We start from the raw sequence: 24,447 nt of genomic DNA, 5'->3' as shown, positions 1-24,447 counted from the left end.
CCAGCCTCAGACACTTGACACTTACTAGCTGTGTGACCCTGGGCAAGTCACTTAACCCCCAATGTCCCGCAAAAAATAAAATAAAATAAAATATTCAGTGTTTAGGAAAGATATGCTAGGTGTTCTGCAAAATCACCATCAACATCTCCCTCTCTCCTATATATCAACATAATAAACTACAAGAAAGTGTTCTTGGTTCATGATGAAAGGCTTCATTTGTGTAGAAAGGGGACAACCATTAGCCACCAAATACACTAATACTGTACTAATCCCTACAAATCAAAAGGAACCTTTATAAATAACATTTAATAGTCCTAACATACTTAGGGTTTTTAAATCAACTTGAACAATGAAGAAATGGCATACATGCCAAGTCTTAATGCTTATAAATTTGCTTTTTAAATAAGCTGACAAACCTACCTTGCATACATAATTTGCAATGCTGTAAGTATATGAGATAATGCTTGCTGTTTTGCAAGGTTTCCATCCAAAGACAAGAGAATCTTAGCAAGGGAAGGGCGATTAGGCTTGGAACTGTTTGCACCACTGATTTTGTTACTGGAAGCAGAAGAATCAGCATCGGAAGGAACACCTTAGAAATTGAAAAGTAAATTTTGTGCTTAACTTTAAAAAAATAATACTATTTGTTTCTAAACAGTTTTAACTTTTTAATGATAGTTTCTAAATATTCTATTTTGCTGCATATATTCAGTAATATTAAAGTGGCTACCTGGACTCAATAAACATTTTCTTTGTTCATTTACACACATAAACTGGACTCCGAAAAAAAATTTTCCCCTCAATACATTAAAATTTCAACACTTTTGACAAAATTTTGAAATATCATAAATTATGAGTACTGAAAATGCTACCTAAAATACTTAATTAATATTCTTAACAGAAGGGACACCTTTAGAAAAATCTACAAATTTACTTTCCCAAGAAAATGAAAACAATATAACACCCTACATACAGAAGCAAACAGTTTTGCAGAGTTAGGTATTTGTTAATTATTTGGTAAACTGTTTAACCAAATTGAATTGTGTGTGTGTGTGTGTGTGTGTGTGTGTGTGTGTGTGTGTGTAATGCAGAGTATGGCATTTCTTTATTAGTTATTCAATTAAGGAGACAATCAGGAAAAGAGCCAAGAAGGAAGGTCTTCCTTTCTTTAAACATGATAGCATAAACTGCTATAACCTTTCTAATCATTAAGAGGAAAGCATACTCCATTATTTTATCTTATACAAATTCCCATTTTGACTTATATAAACCTTTTTCCAAAGGCCAAGAAATTTTCTTTTACTCTGATCTATACTTCAGTTCGTAAAATAATGCTCCCTGAAATGTTAGTAGCTCCTAATACACACTTGTTAGGTCTTCATATCTATATTCAAACCACCTACGTTACCTAAATAAGAAGCGCCTAAAGGGTCCCTGGCAGTTTGGAAGAGGACAGGTTCATGGACAGATGGGGTTGCTACATCCACTGTTGTCCAAGCCACACTGTGCGATGAGCCACAGGCTACCCGGGTGATTTTTTGGCCTTCTAAGCCTTGTACAAGAGTCGGCTTTCTATTGACAGTAGTGGTCCCATTGCCTTGCTGTCCATGATCATTGTCACCCCAAGCATATACCTGTAAAAGAAAAACCAATTCTAAAACTAAGAATTATTTTACATAGATCTATTAATATTAAAAAATACTTATTCTAGCACCTCAAGAAATTAAATAAAAAATCTATTAAATATTGTTTCATTCACTAATAAAAAGCTAGGGTGTTTTGTTTGTTTTTTTGAAGGAGGATTAGAATTTTGAACAATTTTTTTAAATGGGTATGTTCATCACTAAATTCTAAATAATCGTTCAGTTTAAATATTACTACTTCAGGAAGATTAGTCAATGCTATGCTGCATTTTGACAAGATGGATTATCACAGAGGAATGTCATGATGCTATAATTGAAATAAATTGCAAAACTGTAGTAAAGGTCTTATAAGCCTAAGTGTTGATGAAATTCCAACTATTAACTTAAAACCTGAGAATCTTAGTTTTTACTTCTCATTTGCCTTTTTAAAAAAGAAAAAATAAATGAAGTTGATATAACATGGTAGGACATCCTAAGAGTTAACCATGCTAAGCAAAAGCAATCTTTTTATAAATATTAATAAGGATCTATGTATAAATGTTATTTTCTTCTTATTTGTTTAATTATCTGACTTCCACATATTCCTAACAACATAGCCTTTTTTACATTTCACAAATCTATAGCTTGAACTACCTTAGTAATCCTAAAAATAACTACTAATATACATTTATTAGTATAAATTAATTAGTACAAATCCTACTCTGTTTTTAATGCCTCTTTAAAGATAAGGCTATGGATAATCACTTTATCAACAGTGTTCTCAAACAGAAAAGTAGGTCATTAATCCTACATAAAAATCCCAACCAGTCACATGCAGACATAGGGGCACACCATCTTTGACACCTTTGATTTTGAGCAAATGTCAAACTCAAATAAAAAGGGATCCCTATGGTCTCATATTGAATTAAAAGGGAAAAAAAACCCTGCAAATTAACATATATTGTGCTGCATTTTTATTTATTTGATTAAACATCTCCCAATTACATTTAAATCTGGTTGGCCTTAAGTTGGGAGTTTTGCTGGCCATGAATTTGCCACCTGATTTACAGTATATATAGTCAATGGAAATACCTAATACCAGTATAATTTCTACTGCTTTGGTATTTCATTTATGTAAAAACAAGCTGTCCACACTTACTTGACCTGTATCAGTGACAGCTAAGCAGTGAAGGGCCCCTACTGCCACATGAACTATCTTCTTTCCTCGTAGTCCTTCCACTACTTGTGGTTTTCTCACGTGAACATCGGTGCCATGACCAAGCCTAAAGTAATCCCCTTTACCCCTAAAAAGGAACAATAATACTTTGTCAAAGCTTCAAATAAGCCATCATTTCCTTACCACAGGTATTCCCTCCCTTGACATGCCTACCAACAACATCTCAGTCTACGATATCCATGAATTTCAAAGCCCAAAAAGTTTCATCACATTGTTGTGATGATCTTCTCTATATTTTCTACATAAAATATTCAACTAAAATGGTCTTTGCATGCCATGTATAAAGACCATCACCATCACCATTACCTGGCTCAAACTCAAAGCCTATTTCATCTTGGTAGGCTCTATCAGACCTTATACTCTTCTCACACAGGCTTTCAGAATTCAAGGTTGCCTTCAAACAATGAGAAGGCACTGGAAAGGCACTTTAGTGAAAGAATAACAAATACAAAGTATGCCATCACCTACCTAATAATCATAAGTAAACTTTATTCACAAAATCATAGTATGTAACAGTAGCTAATCTTTTAAATACCCATAGGATAATTAAAAGCACGATAACTTAATGATATCATCACATTACATTTATTCTGCCATGTAGATGTTTAATATTAATATATTCCTAATATTGGTATAAACTCATTTTACAGATGATGAAACTGAGGCTGAGAGAGGTTAAATGACATTCCTAAAGTTACACTGCCAGGAAGTCCCAAACTATCTTTATGCCATTTAGTAGCTTTAGTGATTATATCTAATTTAAGTGTACTTAAGGTATTTTTTAAAAGATTGCTATAAATTTAGAGCACTATCAAATAGATTCAATTTACTCTATCAGGTGGATATTTAAGATGTGTTTATTCGAATAATCACATATAAATTATTTACATGTATTTTTAAATAAAGTGGGTCAAATAATAATAAAAATCTTTTCCTCAAATGCCTCTCAGGTTTTTTAGAGTTTAGCCTCTAATTCTCCATTTTTAGTGTGAATTTTAAAAAGAAATATTTCTGATGCCTACTGAAGGCACTATTGCTTGTTCCACCTACTTGGGGGAAAAACTGGCATATTTTTTCCCCCAGAAATTTAGAAACAAATATGAAAATTACTTTTAGCTCATTTGTTGAAAGGTTTCTTCTATAAAAGCTAGATAACTTTCATTTTACCTACAAAGTAAAAAACCAGCAAAAGCTTGTAGCAGTCTTCATATTGCCTCAGAATCATAATCTCTTCACTAGAGAACATTTCTTTCAAAAGATCTTAACATGTTTTAACTGAAGCACGTTAATTAAGCATGGAGAAGAGAGATTTAACCAAAAAAAAAAGCAGTGAGTTTATTTTCATATACAATGCAAAAACAAAAATCTGTTTCCAACATTACTCCAATTAATATATAACAATGATACTGAACAAAATATTCTACATACCAAGTCCATACTACTCCTGACTTTGTAAGTGCCAAGGAAAACTGAGCCCCACACTCAATCTGGCAAACTCCTTGTCCATTAAGTCTCTCAATGTTCTGAGGAATGTTACATCCTTCACTTCCTCCCCGGCCCAGTTTCCCAAAGTCACCATCTCCCCAGGAAAAGACCAAGCCTATATTGGAGAAAAAAAAAAACATGCAAAAAACCAAACATATACCTCAAAGAAGCACCATGATGTGGTGGAGAGAAAGGCTGACTTAGTGCCAGTAAGTTCTGCCTCTGACACATACTGGGATGTTGTAGTAGGAAGTCACTTAATGCCTCGGTGTTCTGAGCAATTCTAAGGCTCTAAGTTACAGAGAGATGCTGACCTGCACTATTTAAAGGAGTTTTCTCACTTTGGAGTTCCCTATATCAGTGAAATCAGAGGTCCAGTCAATATTACATTTTCCACACATTTAAGTTTTGGATAAAGTATATTCTCACCTTCATCTGTCAAAGCCAGTGTCTGGGCATCTCTACTTCCACAAGCAACTTGAATAACTCGATGACCAAGAAGAACTTTCACCTATTGGGGGATTGGGAGGAAGAGGACAAAAATAAGTCAGGTTAAACACACACACATACCCCCCTCTCTCTCTCTGTGTCTCTGCCTCTGTCTCTCTCTCTTCCTCTCCCTATCTGCCTCTCTCTCTCTCTCTCTCTCTCTCTCTCTCTCTCTCTCTCTCTCTCTCTCTCTCTCTCTCTCTCTTCCCCCCAAAGTTACTGCCCATAATAAATCATTTAAATCATTACAAATTTAAATTTTTTAAAACTCAGAATATAAACTAACTCTTGCCAAATGTTTCTTCCCTTAAAGTTCTCTACTTTTTCTGTAAAAGTAAGTAATAGGGGCAGCTAGGTGGCGCAGTGGATAGAGCACCGGCCCTGGAGTCAGGAGTACCTGAGTTCGAATCCGGCCTTAGACACTTAACACTTACTAGCTGTGTGACCCTGGGCAAGTCACTTAACCCCAATTGCCTCACTAAAAAAAAAAAAAGTAAGTAATAAATCTCATATAGTCACCATTTTGGGTTTCAGCTGTGTAGTATTATCCCCATGTCCCAAACGGCCATATTCTCCAAGGCCCCATGTATACAATTCACCACTTGATGTGATGGCAGCACTGTGAGAACTGCCACAAGCTATATCACGAATACGTTTGGTTTTCAATGCTTCTATCAGTCTTGGCTTATCACAGTTCCTAAAACAAAATTTTAAAGAGGACAGTTTCTATAATCAATCTCTAATTCCTAAAAAAAAAAAGCAACACAAAAATCAATGGCATTGATTTAGTTATAAAGAGCCAGAAACACAAGAGAGTGTGTGTGTGTGTATGTGTATGTGTATGTGTATGTTGATTGATTGCAAACTTATCCCAAAAATCTGTTAGAATTGTAAATAGCATTTTAAAGGAATTATAAAAAACTTTTAAAATTAAAGCTATTTCATACCAATAAGCCCTATTTTAAAATGTCTAATAAATGAAAAAATCAGAAACTAACAATATAGAAATTTCTCGTCACTAGAAAGAAAGGCTAGATACACTATGCTTACATTCTGCTGAAGTGTCCAAGTTTTCCATCATCACCTTCACCCCATGAAAATACCTTTCCATCAACAGTTAAAGCCATAGCATGCCGGCCACCTACAAGATTCAAAGAGTATGTTTTTAAGAGGCATAACATTCAATTCCTATCTAAAAACATCTAGTCTGCTGTTTTAATTAAATATGGTACTTACAAATAAATTTTGTTAACCTATCAATTTGACATTGGAAACAAGGCTAATTAATTATGTTATTTTAAATAAGTAATTATTTTCCAGTAAAGAACACAAAACATACACCATGTATTTAAATGTCTCATTAAATATATAAGCTTTTTAGATTTTTTTTAAGAAAGTATCAATCAACATGCTAAAGGAAAACACTTTCATAGAAGTGCATAGAAAAATGCAAATAATTTATAAACATTAGTGCTAACTGCTTACTGGTACTAAACAGGTGATAACAGTATTTTAAATTTCTACGTATTGTAAAATTAATATTAGTCAAACATTTATGAACAGGTTAATTAAACATTAGTCCAAGTTTGTATTTAAAGAAGTAAAAACTGGGGCCAAATCTAAGAAAGTGTGGAAGATGAAAAAATATCATCCATAAGTTCACGGCTCTAAATGAGACTATACCTGAGTGAACAGCAACTTTCTTTACCACATAATTACTGAGTGCTGTAATCTGCCGGGGAATAGGCACAGTTCCACTAGAAATGCCTAAACCCAGTCGTCCATTAGTAGCTTCTCCACAAGCATACACTTTACCCTCCACAGTCACTAAAAACAAATGAGCAATAGGAAATTACATGAAGATAAAGTACAATAACCAAATAAATATGTCAGCAAAGAAAGGAAAGAAAAATAAGTATACAATAAAAATTAGGATCACTATACCTGCAAACAAACTTTTAGATCCACCTGCCACTTGAACTACATTCAAGGCAGAAAGGGTTTCAGAGAATGAAGGAACTTTTATCTATACGTACAGGAGACAAAAAAAGGAAAGATGTGCTACTATTTTTAATTATGTAGTCAAACCATACATAGATAACTCTAGAAAAGTATATTTCCTTCCAATTATTTGACAGTGATTTTCCCTTAGATTTTTTTGAATCTGAATAAAATGCTTGAAAATCCTATTTTGGTTTTTTAAACTATTAACTCATTCATGCAAAATATTTTCCTTAAAACAATAAAGCATTCTGAAATTAGTTCAGTATCTACGTCTGTAGAAATAATGTTATTCCACTCAATTAGAAAGTATTAATTATAGCAGCACTTAGTAGATTTTACATGGAATCTGTATTAAGTGTATACACTATTTACACTGTGGTGACAACTAACATATAGCATCCTTCTCATAGTGTTAATTTATCTCTGGGCCAGGAGGAACCAATGATTAGGCATCCTATTTTTCCTCACGAATATAACATATTTCACAATTTTTTCAAATCCCCAGAATACCTCTGAGATTTAAGTTGATGACAAAGTTAACCTCTGCTTAAAGAGCAGAGAAACTGAAGCATACAGCCATAATTTACTCAGTTATACAAGCCAGTAAGGAAACTAGGAATATGGAATCAAGCTATCTGCCGGAATATGGAATCGAGCTATCTGTCTACAGATAGCTCTGCCATTAACAGAGAATTAAAATGACCAGTAATTGAAATCAAACATTTTAATTTATAAGCCAATATTATATAGTTATAATCCAAGATTAATATCAAGATTTTTTTCTATATGTTAATGAAGGAGCTTCACAACTTTATTCCCTTGCCTTTAAATGGTGGGAACATCAACTATACCTTCTCATCACCATGGCTAAGGTTTGGCACTTCTAAGAACACAAAGATAATATCTATGTTTAGACCATGCTTCTAAAAATTAATTCAACATCTGCCAATAAGTGCTAATAAATTAGGAAAATCTTTCTGTGTAGAAAAGGAACGCTACAGTAATAGACAGGTCACTTTTAACAACAGATCAAATTTCCCCATGAGCAAAGAAATTTTCCTTGAGTCAAGGCATAGCCACAGATTTTGAGAGTTCCAAATGATGGCTTCACAGAAAACAGCCTTTGTTAATTTTATCTTTTTAAGGCACACTAGTAAATACCTTAGAACCTTTTAATCCTCCCAATTGATCCTTGTCATTCAGGCCCCAGACAAATACTTTGGTTCTTATTGTAGCTGCTGATTCCAATCCAGAAGACTTCTTCCTAATAAGACTAAAGGAGAGAGAAGGGGGAGAGGGGGAGGGAAACATGGTAAATAATACTTAATAACAAAATTGTTTTCCTGTTCATTTAATAATAAAAACTAGTACCATTCCTTTATTACATAAATATGGCAAAATTTTGGCTCTATCATCCAGTCCAACTCCCAACCCTATCCCCCTTCTGCCCCCAGGATAAATCCTATATGATTTGGTTTTTTCCCACTAGCTAAGGGTTAACCTTCTAAGAGTTTGCATTTTCATTCTGATTGTATTTGATACATATTTTTCTAAAATGTACTATATATAGGGGCAACTAGGTGTCGCAGTGGATAAAGTACCAGCCCTGGATTCAGGAGGACCTGAGTTCAAATCCAGCCTCAGACGCTTGACACTTATTAGTTGTGTGACCATGGACAAGTCACTTAACCCTTACTGCCAAGCCAAAAAAAATTTTTTTAATTTAAAAATTTTTTAAATTAAAAATAAAATGCACTATATATCCTTTCAGAACACTTAAATGTCCTGAACAAAATTAATCTTTTCTTCACTCAACCAAATTACTGAGCACCTATTAGATGCAAGAACTGTGGAGGATGAAAGGAAAAGTAATCATGAAGCTTAAAGTCTACTACAAACAATATGACATCACACAAATAACGGTGATGATGATTCAGGGTCATCATTCAACAACAATTATTGGTACAAGATAAAATGGATAATATATGAGGCATGTTCAAATGGGGAATGATCATCTATGACACTAGAACTTGTTTTCTTGAAAAAAAAACCTATCATTTTTCTGTCTGGTCATATTTCATAAGGAAGGAGGCACATGCGATGAAGCTCTATGAACTATTATGTAAAAAGTATCAAAGAAGAGATGTCTTCTGCCTTGAGGTACAAGTGAGGTAGGTAGTTATCTACTCCTCCCTTATCCCTGACCACAACATAAATTGAAATTCAATTCAATAAACATGTACAGACTAGGCAATGAGGGCACCTGTTGTCAAGGTGTTTATGTTATATTAAGGACTGTGTATCATATTTACAACATACAAATAAGTACACAAAAGGAAATTTGGGGAAAGAGTATAATGACAATGGGGAGTGGAGGAAGGTGTATCAGGAAATGCTTCACAATGTAAATGGCACATAAGTTGCACCTCAAAGAGATTCTAAAATGGAAAGGATGGTGATTCTAGAATAAAATTCAGATTCCATGATTCAGAGATAAGATGTGAACCCAGGTCCTCTAACTGCAAATCAATGCTCTTTCTACTACACCACCCTCTTCCTTCAAACCTCAATTACTGGGCAGCTAGGTGGCGCAGTGGATAGAGCACCAGCTCTGAAGTCAGGAGTACCAGAGTTCAAATCCGGCCTCAGACACTTAACACTTACTAGCTGTGTGACCCTGGGAAAGTCACTTAATCCCAATTGCCTCACTTTAAAAACAAACAAACAAACAAACAAACAAACCTCAATTACCATGTTATCTCCTATAGGAAATTTTCCATTTCTTTCTCCCTCACATACACCCCACCCCACCCCAAGAGACACACACACACACACACACACACACACACACACACACACACACACACACACACTTCCTCCATCTATACTTGTTATCACTAAAACTAGGCTATTTCCGGATGACAATATATACTTGTCAATTGTACCTTCAATTGCACGCCTGATATACTGTTCTTACAGGGGATGTGGAATATTCTTTTTTCCCCAACTGCCATTTTCAGAGTCAATCTTTTCTGCACATGTTCAGCAATGCTGCTACTTTGAAGTTTACAGTATCAACATGTTCCATCCTATTCAAGTAATAGTGGGTACTATCTACTGGCCTCCATGTCATTCTCCACTACCTCCCATTTATCAAGGCACTCACTGACTGCCTTTCCTCCTCAATTGCTATCCTTATACTAGTGGTGAACAACGTCATATGAATGTTCTCTCAAACTCCTCCCCTCCTAGTTCTTCACAATCTCCTTAAATTTTCAACCACACACAAAGATGGTCACACCTTTGATCTCACCATTACTCACAAGTGTTAAATTTCCTAAAATTAAAGAGGAAAATCACACTAGTATTATTTAATCTAACTTCTTTTCAATTTCCATATTATATATAGTTCCAAGATAAAGTACAGCCAACCAGTTCATGAACTCTTAAAGGAAATGGCAATATTATATAGTTGTCTGTAACATCACTTTCACCATTAAGAGTGTTTATTCATTCATTCAACTAAATAACTAAAGATGTTCCTCAAAGCATATTTAAGCATAAGAAAATCTGCTATAAAAGGCAGCTTCACTATAAGAGGTGAAAAACATGACTTAAATAAAACACTGCTTAATAAAACTGGCATATATGTCTGAATGACACACATGTATTAAATATTTATGAATTATTATTCCAAATGATAGACAGACTCTGATAAAATATCTAATAACTTCTGAAATCTGCGTTAGAATTCCAATGCCAAGTTTATTCAAATATATTACCTCCCAGTGTTAGCTTTATCATCTTCTTCTTCTTCATTATCTGAGGCTAAGAAAGGAACAGCAGCCAAATCTTCATCTTCTGCTCGAATTCGTCCCAGTATAATAAGACCATGAATTTTACAATCTATTCCTGAGCTTCTGCATTGTTTTATGGCAACCTCAATATACCTGTGATACTAAATATTTTTTTTAATTAGCCACAGTGTTTTTACATAGATTTACATGATATATTCCAAATAAATGAGTGGAGAGAGAAAAGAAAATCTAATTTAAGGCATGTTTTTAAAGCTGAAATAATATTTTTTAGGTATAAGGCATGTTAAATGAAAATGACCTTCCTTTAGTAAAAGTCTATCTTCTAAAGCAGGATTCAATTTATTCATTATTCATTCAATCAATACTTACTGCCAAGGAGGAAAGCCAGTGCAAACACATGGAGACAGAAGATGATGTATGTAAGGAACAGAAAGAAGGCTAGTTTGGCTAGATTGTAGAGTGTGGGATTCATAAAGATCTTGGTTGAGGCCAGGGATTTATAAGCTAAAGGGAGTTTCTCTTTCATCCTAGCAACAATAAGAAACAACTCAAACTTGGGCAGATCTGTACATTAGGAAAATTACTTTGGCATGAGGATGCAGGATAGACTAGAGTTGTGAGAGAACTGAATTAAGGAGTCTAATTAGAAGGCTACGCCAATAATGTAATAAGGAAAAGTTAATGAGGGTCCAAATTAAGGTGGCAGCTATATGAGTAGAGAGAAGGAATCAGATGCAAGAGATGCTGTAAATGTAAAATCGGCAAAATTAGGCAACTTGTTGGCTATTCAGGGTGAGGGAGAGTGAAGGGCATAGGATAACACTGAGGTTATGCCCCTGGAAGAAGAGATGATGGTGGTGCCTTTGACAGAAGGGGCAAGGTTTGAAGATAAAGATCATGAGTTCAGTTTTGGACAAGATTAATTAGAGGTATCTAGTACATGCACTTAGAAATGTTTGGTAACTGGAAAATTCAACAGAGAGACCAGGGCTTGATATATAAATCTTTGAGGCATCAGCACAGAGAAGATACATAAGGCTGTGGGGGCTGATGAGTTTACTAAGAGAGTATAAAAGAAGAAGAGAAAATGGCATAAGGCTGAACCTTAGAAAACATCCACATATAGGGGTTATGAGAGATGACAAGATAGCAAAGGAAACAGAGAAGAACATTAAACCTGATATAAGGAGAACAAAGCAAAAGTGTCGTTATAAAAGGCCAAAGTGGAGAGAATACGCAGGAGGACAAGGTGGTCAGTGATACCAAATGCAGCAGACAGATCCAAAAGGATGAGGACGGAGATTTTGCAAATCACTGATAACTTTGGAGAAGGCAACTTCAGTTGAAAGATGAGGTCAAAAGCCTCAAATACATCAAGGTAAAAGGTAGAACAGTGATAAGAGGGGAAGTGGAGATAGGACAATGGAGTGGAGATTAGCTAAAAAAGGGATAAATGATATAGAACAACAGTTTGAGGGGATTGTAGGGTCTAGTAAAGGATAAAGGAGCCTCAGGCATGTTTCAAGACAATAGAGAAGGAAGCAGTAGGAAGGGAAAGGATGGAAATGGAGGGAAGGGATGATAGAGGGTTCAATGTATTGGAGAAGAAAAGAGGGGACAAGATTAGTAAAACATGTAGAAGAGTTGGCTGAGACCACCTCACTGTCAAAGACAAAGAGGGGTAAAAGGATGAAGGATAACAAGAAAATGATGTCAAGGGGTTTTAAGCTTAAGAGAATGGGAGAAAAGGGCATTTGTGTCAAATGGCCTCAGTTTTCTTATGAGAGCCATTCTGGGAGCAGCCAGGTACTGTAGACAATGGATACCCTCTTTTGGTGAAATTACTAAACCTCTCATAGCTCTAACAAAGAGTTCTGTCCCAGACATTTTACAATTGGATCCCCAGCATCTCTCAGCCATAAAGGAATTAAAACGGGCCTTGTTATCAGCACCTGCCCTAGGACTACCAGATTATAGTAAGCCTTTTACTCTCTTTGTGCATGAACAAAGGGGGGTGGCTTCTGGAGTTCTGACTCAATCACTAGGGCCTAACCAATGCCCTATAGCCTACTATTCAACTCAGCTGGACCCTGTAGCGGCTGGAGTGCCACCTTGCCTTAGAGCAGTGGCAGCCACAACCCTTTTGATAGAAAAAGCCTGATTTGGTCCTAGGTAACCCTCTAACTATGCAATGCCCTCACGAAGTGGAGGCTCTCTTACTACGTCACAGGACACAAGCCTTTTCAGATCAAAGGCTGGCTAAGTATGAAATAACCCTGTTAGGTAATGAGAATATCACTTTAAAACGCTGCACAGTTCTCAATCCAGCAACACTACTCCCTAACTTACCATTCTCAGGGGAACCATTGCACGACTGTGCTTCTTTAGTTGATATGGCTGAAAAACCCCGTGATGCTCTTTTTGATACACCTTTAGAAAACCCTGATCTTGTCCTCTATACAGATGGTTCCTCATTTATGAGAGAGGGAACCCGTTTTACTGGAGCTGCTGTAGTTTCTAATTATGACACCCTCTGGGCAGCTTCTCTGCCTTGCCATTTTAGTGCACAGGCTGCTGAACTTGTGGCTCTTACACAGGCCTGTAATATAGCTAAAGGTAAGAGTGCCACTATTTTTACTGACTCGAAATATGGCTTTGGCATATGCCACTTTATTGGTATGATCTGGCTTCAACGAGGCTTCCTAACATCCTCGGGCAAGGCTATTGCCAATGGGGACCTTATCAAGGACCTCTTAGATGCCCTAAAACTGCCTTCTTCCCTAGCCGTTGTACATTGCCCTGCCCGCACAGGGAATAGTGATCCTGTTTCAAAGGGAAATGCACGAGCTGATTCTGCAGCCAAGCTTGCTGCATTAGAAGCTCCTGAACGTGTATTTAACCTTTCACCTTCTGAGGATATTCCTTCCAAGCTAACCTATGACAATTCTAAAGTAGAAAAGTGGAAAAAGAAATTTAAGGCGAAACAGATCAATGGTGTCTGGGTGTCTCCAGAAGGTAAGCCATTTCTTCCCCGGATATTCTACCACCAGGTATGCCTCTCTGTTCACAGAAAAGGCCATTTTGGTACACAAGGCATTGTAGACTCTATTAAGAGAACCTGGATAGCACCAGGTAACTAATGCAGCATCTCTTTCCTGCTCTGCTGGTCCCCTGGCTGCGCTGCACAGACAGATGCTGACTGGAGTTCGACTCGGCCCAGCTCGCAGTTAGCAGCACGCACTTGACTTGGTCTCTCTCCCCAAAGGTGGCCTTGGGCATTTGGTGAGTTTTATATGGAATATAGACTAAGCTTAGACTTAAGACAATTTGTATTGTATTTCTACTTTCCTATCCCTCTAATCAACATCACCTGGTAACTACCACACAATAAAAGTTCTAACTAGAAAACCAGAAGCTTCTTCCATTTACTAGTCTGGGAAATAAATTAAGGGAAAGGTTAAAGAGGGGAGATTTATGATCTAATATCCAATTTTAAATCTCACACTTAGTTAAGAGGTTAAGAGCCTCAGCTGAGAAAAGGAATGAGAGAAGACTGTGGGAGGCTTGGAAAGAGTAGAAAAGGTCTAGAAAAGGTTCTGTGGGGAGTGATTCAAGGAAATAAACTAGGGAGTAATAAAGGAACTTCCGTGCTAAAATGTAGACCCAGTTAAGGTTGTTAACACGAATTTGTAATGTACCCAGTCAACAGAGTTGTAAAACTTCCTCCAACTGCATTCAGCAGCTTGCGAGTAGGACTGAAAATGGCAGATGATGGGAATAATTCAAGTCTGAGGTGTAGCAATAGGTGGGTAATTATAAGACATGGGGTCAAGGGATTTGAGAACAGGACAGTGTCAGATGTAAATAGATATTAGTTGATACTATAAAGGAAGTAAAAGTAATGGGCATGCCTTTGACAGAAATAAGGAAGTTTGGAGGAAAGATAGGACATGGGGGCAGAGGTAATGAATGCAGAGTTTGAGATATCTATGGCACTTAAGTTTGAAATATCCAGTAGAAAATTGATGGTTTTGAAACTCAAGGGAAGGGAATAGGGATAGATGAGAGAGAGAGAGAGAAACTGACTGACTTAACTGTCATGAAGATGATAATTAAATTCACTGGAGCTAATGAAGTTTCAAAGAGTATAGAGGGAAACAGAAGAGGTCCTAAGACAGAACCTTGGGGACTACATTTAGGATATGTAATGTGATGGTTTAGCCATCAAAAGAAACTGAGAAGGGGCATTGTAAGATAGGAGGGAAACCAGGAGAGAAGAGTGTTGCAAAAATCCAAAGAGGAGAGAGTATAAAAGAAAGGGTCATCACTAGTGTCAAATGAAGCTGATAGAAAGCAAAACAGCTATTACAGAACTCTCTCAATGTTCTATCCTCTCTGTTTTTTTAATCAGCTAAGTTCATCATACAGTTTATTTCAGGGAAGTGAAAACATCTCCTCTTTCATATAATAACTGTAGTACTAATCAAAGTGGTTTTATAAACTTTTCATAGAATATACAAGGATTGTATATAATAAACTTCACTGAATGTCTAAACATAATACATACTAAGTCAAGGTTACTTGGAAAACTACATTCACAGGATCAAGAATAAAAGGAACTAACACTTGAAACCACAAAGTGTTACTGTAGAAGCCACATAATTGAGTTGGATTTTATGAACACCAATATGACTACTATGCAAGTAGTCAGAGGATTGAATTAATCCACAAATATTTATTAAGCAGCAGCTATGCACAAGGTACTATATTCTTGACTACCTTTTAAGAGACTTTTTTGCTATTTTTTAACAAAGGCAATTTTTCTCAAGAGCATAAAAATAAATTTGTTATGGACTTCTTTCTCAGAATTACCTGAAAATTTACAGCTGTAATATCTTATATGCATAAAATACTTAAAATAATATACTAATGAAATAATCTAGCCCTAAATTATTAAGAAAAAACACAAATGGAACAATAGACACTATTATGGAACTTAAATAGTCTGAATTGTCAAATTATGGAAAACTGACTCCTTGGTTAAGATCTTGCACCTACCTCCGTGCAGTCACTTAGAAGAGGTACTGTGGTATCAGCTGGGTTAATATTGATTGTCTTTAGTTCAATTAAGTTATTTAGGGAATTCCCACCTAAAGAAGAAAATAAAGGAATCAGAGAAATGGATTTTATAATCTGAAAGAGAAGACTTCTTTTTCCCAGTGATCTGATTCAATTACCTGAAACTACGACTAGTGAAGGCATGTAGCTACTGTCAGCAGGATCTACTATCATTTTCAATCTATGAACAAGAACATCCGGGAAAATCTCCAATCGAATCCAATGCTTAAAAAAAAATCATTCTTAGTTAATAAACAGTATAGGCATTTTTAAAAATCAATTCTAAAATCTTTAGTCAGGTTTAGCAGACAATAGTCTAGGCTATTTCTATGCACTAATCTGAAAATAAGCTCAATTCTAAATAGCTGTTCTCATACAGTTTTATAATTTTTGTTTTAAGTTTACAGACTCAACATATTCAAATTCAAATAAAAATAGAAAACTATCCCAAAGCTAAAAAAATTATTTTTTCTATTGTAGATAGACAGACAGACACAAACAAGCCTACGGACGGACGGATGGATGGATGGATGGATGGATAGATAGATAATTTATTAAGTTCTTACTATGTGCCGGGCAAACAGTACCAACTCCCAAGCTTACCTTCTAATAGGGAAAAACAAGACAAGCAGGAAACTTGGCATGGGGAGGGCACAAGGCAGAGGGAGAGGATAAGGCTAATGGTGAGAAGGTGTAAAAGTTCAGAGACAGAGTCTAGCTGGAAATGAAGTGAGTATGACTGGGGTCTCTCATGAAATGTTGGTCCTGATGGACCAATGAAGACATATTGAGAGTGGAAAAACTGTTGGCAATACATGTACATGCTATCTACCTAGAATGTAAGCTCCGTAAGAGTAAGTATGGCTTCTTTTTTTTGGTAACTGCATCCTAAGTGCCTACTTTAGTACTTGGCACACAGTAGGTAAATATAGGTATTTAATAAATGCTTTTTGATTTATATACTTCCCCCACCAGTGAAAATAATATATATTTGAATTTATGTACGTAATTCTATGGCCATTTCTTGGAATAAGAAAAATGGTCGATGCCATGAATATTTTCTCCAAATACATTAAACAAATAAGCATATTTACTCAAAAGAGAAATCCGTTCAATAGATTTTTCCAGATATTCTCTGTGACAATGTCCTAGAAGGTCTTAGCTAAATCGGTTCCCTTCAAGTTCGTTTTGAAAACTTAAATTAAGTGAAAAAGCAGAACTATAACAGACAACTATTTCCATTTACCTTGCCCTGTGACCCAGATGACTGCCAGCATGGTTCACTGCCATCAATCAAGCGAGAAGCCTGATTTACTGATGAAGACACATTTAGATTCTTCACAATTCTTGACCAATTATCCAGGAGCATTCCAGGCTGACTACTGTGGCAACGTTTCAGCTGTTTCCCAGAACGCCCACAAAATACAGGAGACTGACCTGCTCAACATAAAATGAACAGCCAGGTACATAAATAGTATTATCCTGTGAATCACTGGACTCTAGAGAAAAAAAAACTTTTATAATCAAGAGTCCAAGTTTGATGAATTTGATGACACTATATTCTGAAACTGAAAAAGTGGCAGCATGCCTATTCCTGTACACAACCCATCACATTTATATACCCAAGTTATATCATGGATGCCTACTCAACTCTCTCAGGTTTTTACAATGACTACAGCTATATACAGTTCCAAGTCCAAGAGGATAAGTCAAAGATGCCATGTACAAAAATGAGAAATAACTTATGCTTTCTAAAAAAAAATATGCAAAGCTGTTTTGTTAACATAACATAACTGCATACACTCAAGTACCTCTAAGTTACAGGTAAAAATAGACTATCAAAGACAATGTTCCCTTCACTATTTAGTCACACATACTCATGTCACAGAAATTCAGTTATTTGCCCAATAACATACAATTACTGCGTGGGGGAGGGGCGGCAGTGTGGCTGGGGATCAGACCCAGGTTTTTCCTGATTCCCAGTCTAATGTTCTTCCCAGTACCCTGTACAATTCAACCTATTTTAACTGGTATATAAAAACAAAACCAAAAAAGTGCATAGAAGTACAGTATCACCCAATTCCTTTTCACATTGTTGAATCTTAGAACAAAAGAGAAACTATAGAGATGAATCATTAACTATCTCTTGCTGATACTGAGTTGATTAAATAAACTGGAATGTATATTACATATTTCATAGCTGTCTTCACCATAATTTTTTTCCTTGACTGTTTCTGTCCACACCACATTTTGGTGTTTTTATTTCTTTAACAATGAACAGACATAAGGTCATTTGATGAAAGCAAAATATTCCTATTTCATCAATAATTCTGCATTTTTCAAATGGTCACTGAAGTACTAATTGAGGTATTTACTGACATACTGGTTGGAGGAAAATCATACAGATTCTCTCACTTGACGTACCTGGTTCATTTATTCTGCCAAAAGTATGTCTGGTATTATGCTTCCTAGTTTTAAAACAGGTTTCACAAAAGTCAAAATCATCACAGTTTCTGCATTTGAAACGAGGTCCATTGATAGGAAACATCTGGCAGCCATCACACCTAACAATTTGAAAATATATGACAAATTTGATGATTTAAAAAATGACAAATAAATAAATATAAGCAGTCCCAAATTGCTATAAAAAAAAGAGGGTTCTTGATCTGTGATTCATGGACCACCAAGGTAAAGAGATTTCAGGGGACCCAGGAACTTGAGACCTTTAGTTTCCTTTGTAATCTGATGTACTTTATTTTAAACATTTACAAATATTCTGGGGCAGCTAGGTGGCGCAGTGGATAGAGCACCGGCCCTGGATTCAGGAGGACCCGAGTTCAAATCTGGTCTCAGACACTTAACACTTACTAGTTGTGTGACCCTGGGCAAGTCACTTAACCCCAACAGCCTCACCAAAAAAAAAAAAAATATATATATATATATATATATATACATTCTGAGAAGTAGTGTCTGCCAGCTTCACCAAAGTGACAAATTGTGTCAAGAGACACACAAAAGGTTAAGAATCCCTTTATAAAAGCTTAATCACTTCTCAACAATGTTGATGTTCTTTTGAATGTAAGAAAATCAAAACGTACGTAACTCCAGGATGAATGCTAGGCACCAATTCCATTTCTGACAATAATCCTGTCCAGTGAGATTGTTGAGGAAAGTCCACAATGACATCCTTTCCATTAGCACTAAAAGCTAAAACACAACAGAAATTTCTTGGTGGGAAACTGAAAAATGTATCAGTTACAAAAAGACCATAAAATTAAATCTATATTTTAGTCATAAATATTTTTATTATACTTAGAAAAATGATCACCTATCATTAATACCTAAAAATAAGTCCACTATCACCACAGCAAGGATAATTTACTATTCAAAAATATTAATAACTAAAAATAAAATCTTTGCACCATCTATCAGTGTTAAAATGTCTACAATTATCTCACTCTTAAAACCACCAAAATGTATGACAATATTTTTAAGAATCTCTAGAGGAAAAAAAGACATTTTAAAAGAAAAAAGTAAGTAATTTAGTATTTTATCCAATTTTCAGAAACATTAACTTAAATTTCCTTCCTCTTCTCCAATTGTCACTACAGGTATGACAGGCTAATTCTATAAAGCACTTAAAAAGAAAATTATATGAAAATGTTCTCGAAATAGGACATTACACTTATGGAGTTCAAAAAAAGGAGTAGAAAAAAGTTAGTATTTTAAAATTTCTTCTACATTCTTTAATAAAATCTCACATTATTAAAAGTCTTCAAAATCTCAGATCTAGAAACAAGTAATTTGTTGACATGGTACTGCTATCACTAAAGAATGAAATGAAACATCTGTACTGCCAGTAGACTAATCCAGTTATATCACAAATTTCTAATTATAAAAGCAGCATCCAGAAAAAAGGTTGGGAAAATAAGGTTATTTTAATACTTAGCACTTTGGGGTCATAGATTTTTATAGACATAAAACATGGTATGGATTGATGGAAAACTACTATCTTGTATATTACTCAAATGGATAGGTACATTACCTTTGACAACTCCCACACTTCGATGAGTAACCGATCCCCATTTGTATTTTGGTGTGGTTACTGATGTTTTCACCCTAACTTTATCACCAATCTTGATGTGGGAAGGAGAACTCTGTGGTGGGAAACCTAAAAATTTCAAACAAATACACTGTTTTTATTTGTTTCTGTAAAATATTTTTCTGCATATGAAAATACATCAAGAGAATTTACTGAAAACTGCCCTTACCTATAAGTTCAACATGGATATACCTAACCCAATAGGTACTCCCCTTTTGTTGCCAATCACATTGCACATTGAGGTCGTGTAATCCATCTCTGTCCAATTTAATCACTTTACCTATATCTCCTTCACAAACTTCTTCATATGTTCTGCAGCACCTAACCATCATTCCTACCTAAATTAAAACCAAGAGAGCATGTCCAATCATAGCTTTATGAACTGAATGATTCACACAAGCCAATATCCAATAATCTGTAGCCTAAGAACACTACTCACCTGAATGTTTTCTCTAACATATACTGCATAGTCATCATTACTTAAGAAATCAGCTCGTTTTTTATAAGTTTGGCTCTCCGTTACAACAGCACAACTAGACTAGAATACAAAACCAAAGAAAATAAATTTAAAGGTATTTAAACCAAAGTAGTATTCTACACAGTGAACAGAATAATGTTTATACTGTGACACCATCCAAATCATTTCCAGAGATGAATCTAGGAAATTGCAAATATCCAAAATGCCTGAATCAACCTCAAAATTATCATTAAGATTAATTCTTCCAAAACTGAAAATTAGGACAATATTCATTTCAATATATTAATGCCAAAATGTCAGAGAATCATAGGAACAGGGTAATATCTCTGTGCCCAAGGCCCTTTAATTCTCATTAGACAGTACACTACAATCACTTGCATTCAGACAAGAAAAATAACAATCAAATATTTATTGACCTACTACTATATACCTAAGACTGTATTGAATGATGTGACAAAAACCACTCTTCTCAAAGGTAAATCAAATTGGGAAGTTAACACAAAACAACATATGTTTAGCATTAAACTCTGTTACTTGTGTTTTACAAGTTTAAGTTACCAAAATAATATTTAAAATTAACTACTGATTCAACTTTTTTTTTTCTGGTGAGGCAATTGGGGGTTAAGTGACTTGCCCAGGGTCACACAGCTAGTACGTGTTAAGTGTCTGAGGCCAGATTTGAACTCAGGTACTCCTGACTCCAGGGCCGGTGCTCTATCCATTGCGCCACCTAGCTGCCCCCTGATTCAACTTTTGAGAAAGATTATAGTATCATAGATCCTGAACTGCAAAATTTCTAAGAGGTTGGTTATATATTCTAACCCCTATACTTTATAAATAAGCAAAATGAGGCAGAAAGAAGCTAATTGACTTGCCCAAGGTCACGTCAGTAGTAAGCAGGAGGGGTGGAATTCAAACCCAAGTCCACTGACTCCAAATAAAGAAGTCTTTCCACTATACCACAATGCCTCCCCACATACTAACCACAGGGTAAGATGCCTCAGCCTCTTCCACATCTTCCACTATTTCTTCATCTGAATATTCATCAGAAACTGTATCAGCATCTGAGAGATCAGTAATTTGTACATCAGGATGATCCAGCAACCAACCAACCAAGGCTTCGACACCTTAAAAAATGTGCATTTATATTATTAGTTCATACAGACTTAAGGTTTTACTATATTAACAAAAATTAAGAAAGGTTGCTGTCATATTGTCATTTAAACTGTACTCTATATATAACCAAGGAAAGGCACAATATATTTAAGAATGTGAATAAAATGGATCTTAAAAATGCAATACCTGGCAACCCAGAAGCACTCCCAGTAAGAGACTTCAATGCAAATTCAATATTTTTCCTAGGAAATCCCATTTCCATGAGCTGTACTACAATAGGCAAAGCAGGAATAGGAGACTGTTTTCGCTTTTTCACTTTTACAGGTCGAATATGCTGTACTGTGACAGGTGTTGTGGCCTCACTGGAACTACATTCTTCAAACACTGGAGTTGAGGGATGAGTTGACTCCACAGCTAAACACTGGCATACAGCCAAAGCAGCAGCCTATCCAAAGAGAGGAAAAAATCCACAATTTTGTAATAAGCCTTCTAAGAAATTAATACTAAAGTCACATCATAAATTATGAGGACAATGATTTTCTTATAATTACTGTCTTTGACAGTCATGATGTACAATATATTGTTAGGAGGCCTGAAACATTTTTCTTTCAAGATTTCTGAACATTTTGCATGCAAAATGTAACAAAATAATAGAAGAAAAAACATGATCAATGTTTATTTTAATACTTTAAAAGATTCAACATTTCATAAGCATGGACTACTCCTTTCACTGATGGATACTACAACTCCCTCCACCCCTTTTCAGTCTGTACAACTCTATGTCTTTCAATAAAGTATTTACCCATTCTCTTCCAATGAAAACGGTATTTACAAGTCTATGTTGCATTTCATTCCACCATCCCTCCATCCCCCGCCACCAAAACCCTACCAAAAACTATCTCTCCCCCTCTTCCTCCACTAGACGCTATGGGGATATAGTTCCAGTTGTAGCAGATACTTCTGTGCTACACAGAGAAAATACTATCCAGGAGAAAAATGATAAAAATTTTTCTTGATAGTGAAAAAACAAAAACATAACAGAGTTTCTAGGTAGTATGACCATACAGAAATCAATAAGAGAATCATTCTGGAAGCAGAAGTGATCAAAAATCATTTATGTAGGTCTAAGGGACAATGCTCTTTTATCAAGCATAAAGATTTAAAGCTAGTGGTATGTAGGCTCTTTTACCATGATTGGAATCAATGAAGCTAAGAATGAAATAGACATATACAAATTCATCAAAAACATTTTGAGAGTTTTGTATTTGACAAGTATTTCAGAAAAGCTGCTGAATTAGATATAATGATTAACTTGGGAAAAGTGCACATTATTTGAATCACACAGTGCTGAATAACTTCATGGTAAAGACTAATAAAAGACTAGAATCCATGACCTTCTAATAATTCTTGACAAAAAAGCAGAAGGGTGATAAAAGCAGCAATAGCCTGACAACACTGAATCACAGGAAATGTCACTGGCACTGAGTATCTCCTTGCAGCTGTGTCCCCAAAGAATCCACAAGGCTATACATTATGACGAATTTAGGTCTACTGCCAAAACCATGTTTGGGGTGGGAAGGATACTTTTCCACTGTTTCTTAAATGGAAAATAGAAATGGTATTTTTAAAACATCATGTGCAATAAGAAATTAACTAAATTAAGAGTGGAGATTTTTACTAATTATAATTTTAAGCATCTTTCCAATTCTTAAATTCAGATAATAAAGTATTCGGACAATCATTTTAATTTAGTCAATCAAATCAAGGAATAATGAGATGAAGCAAGAGGCATGTGTTAGAAAATGGAGTTTGAAAACTGGTTTTAAAAACTATATGGGGCAGCTAAGCAGTGCAGTGGATAAAGCACCAGCCCTGGATTCAGGAGCACCTGAGGTTCAAATCCAGCTTCAAACACTTGACACTTATCAGCTGTGTGTGACCCTGGGCAAGTACTTAACCCTCATTGCCCCCGAAAAAAAAACCAACAAAACAAAAAACTATAAGTCATTAAAAATTATATTGCTTTCCTTGTTCAAATTCTCCCAAAAAAATGTCTTTTAATAAATGTAATTCTTTTAAATTTGAGTTGCTATTATTCATTTGATTCAGTTGTGTCCGACTCTTTGTGACCCCATTTGGAGCTTTCCTGGCAAAGATGTAGAGTGGTTTGCCATTTCCTTCTCCTGTTTATTTTACAGATGAGGAAACTGATGCAAACAAGGTTAAGTGACTTGCCCAGGGTTACATAGCTAGTGTCTCAGACTAGATTTGAACAAAGGAAGATAAGTTCCTGACTCCAGGCCCAGCACTGTGCTGACTAGCTGCCCAAATCTGAGCATCATCTTCTACATAAAATTTTACAATTGAGAAGCAGAGACAAAATGGTGGAGAAAAAGCAGTGATTCACCTAACCTCTCCCAAATTCCCCTCCAAACAACTTTAGGTAATACTTCAAAACAAATTCTAGAGCAGCAGAACCCACAAAATGTCAGGGTGAAACAATTTTCCAGCCCAAGACAACTTAGAAGATTGGCAGGAAAGGTCAGGTGCACTAGGGTGAGAGTGGAGCACAGGGTACTTGAAGGCAACTGAATCAGAGGGTCCAATAGCTCCCAGAGCTCTCAGCCCACCAGTTAGGGGGTTGAACAACTGGTGAGAAGATTATAGAGGTCCTTTGCTGGAACCAGGCTCCAGATTTTGTTACATCACCCATATACAGATGGCACTGGTCCTGGATTCAGGAGGACCTGAGTTCAAATCTGGCCTCAGACACTTAACATTTACTAGCTACATGACCCAGGGCAAGTCACTTAACCCCAAATGCCTCACCAAAAAAACCCAAACACAAAAAAAGACAGTGTGAATTGGTCTCAGTCCCAACAAGAATTCCTGGAAGAGCTCAAAAAGGATATAAAAATTCAAATAAGCAAGGTAAAGAAAAAATTGGGGGGAAAAATGAAAGTGATGCAAGAAAATCA

At 35.7% G+C, this 24,447-nt stretch overlaps 1 protein-coding gene across 1 annotated transcript in view; it reads right to left on the bottom strand.

Annotated features, from left to right (window-relative positions):
• HERC2 (HECT and RLD domain containing E3 ubiquitin protein ligase 2) overlaps window positions 1-24,447 on the bottom strand; it is a 211,665-nt gene that overhangs the window by 55,161 nt on the left and 132,057 nt on the right. The window contains 21 exon segments of the mRNA XM_043991382.1: window positions 421-592; window positions 1,409-1,634; window positions 2,782-2,926; window positions 4,288-4,459; window positions 4,774-4,855; window positions 5,353-5,530; window positions 5,884-5,974; window positions 6,517-6,660; window positions 6,778-6,859; window positions 7,999-8,110; window positions 10,620-10,795; window positions 15,714-15,805; window positions 15,893-15,998; window positions 17,020-17,210; window positions 18,198-18,337; window positions 18,872-18,980; window positions 19,819-19,944; window positions 20,045-20,213; window positions 20,315-20,413; window positions 21,338-21,480; window positions 21,656-21,914. Coding sequence (XP_043847317.1) covers window positions 421-592; window positions 1,409-1,634; window positions 2,782-2,926; window positions 4,288-4,459; window positions 4,774-4,855; window positions 5,353-5,530; window positions 5,884-5,974; window positions 6,517-6,660; window positions 6,778-6,859; window positions 7,999-8,110; window positions 10,620-10,795; window positions 15,714-15,805; window positions 15,893-15,998; window positions 17,020-17,210; window positions 18,198-18,337; window positions 18,872-18,980; window positions 19,819-19,944; window positions 20,045-20,213; window positions 20,315-20,413; window positions 21,338-21,480; window positions 21,656-21,914 — 3,014 coding nt within the window.

Source organism: Dromiciops gliroides, chromosome 3, assembly GCF_019393635.1.
Source record: "Dromiciops gliroides isolate mDroGli1 chromosome 3, mDroGli1.pri, whole genome shotgun sequence".
Taxonomy (NCBI): Eukaryota; Metazoa; Chordata; class Mammalia; order Microbiotheria; family Microbiotheriidae; genus Dromiciops; species Dromiciops gliroides.
The sequence above is the reverse complement of the archived record's forward strand: the minus strand, read 5'-3'. Positions and strand labels throughout refer to the sequence as shown.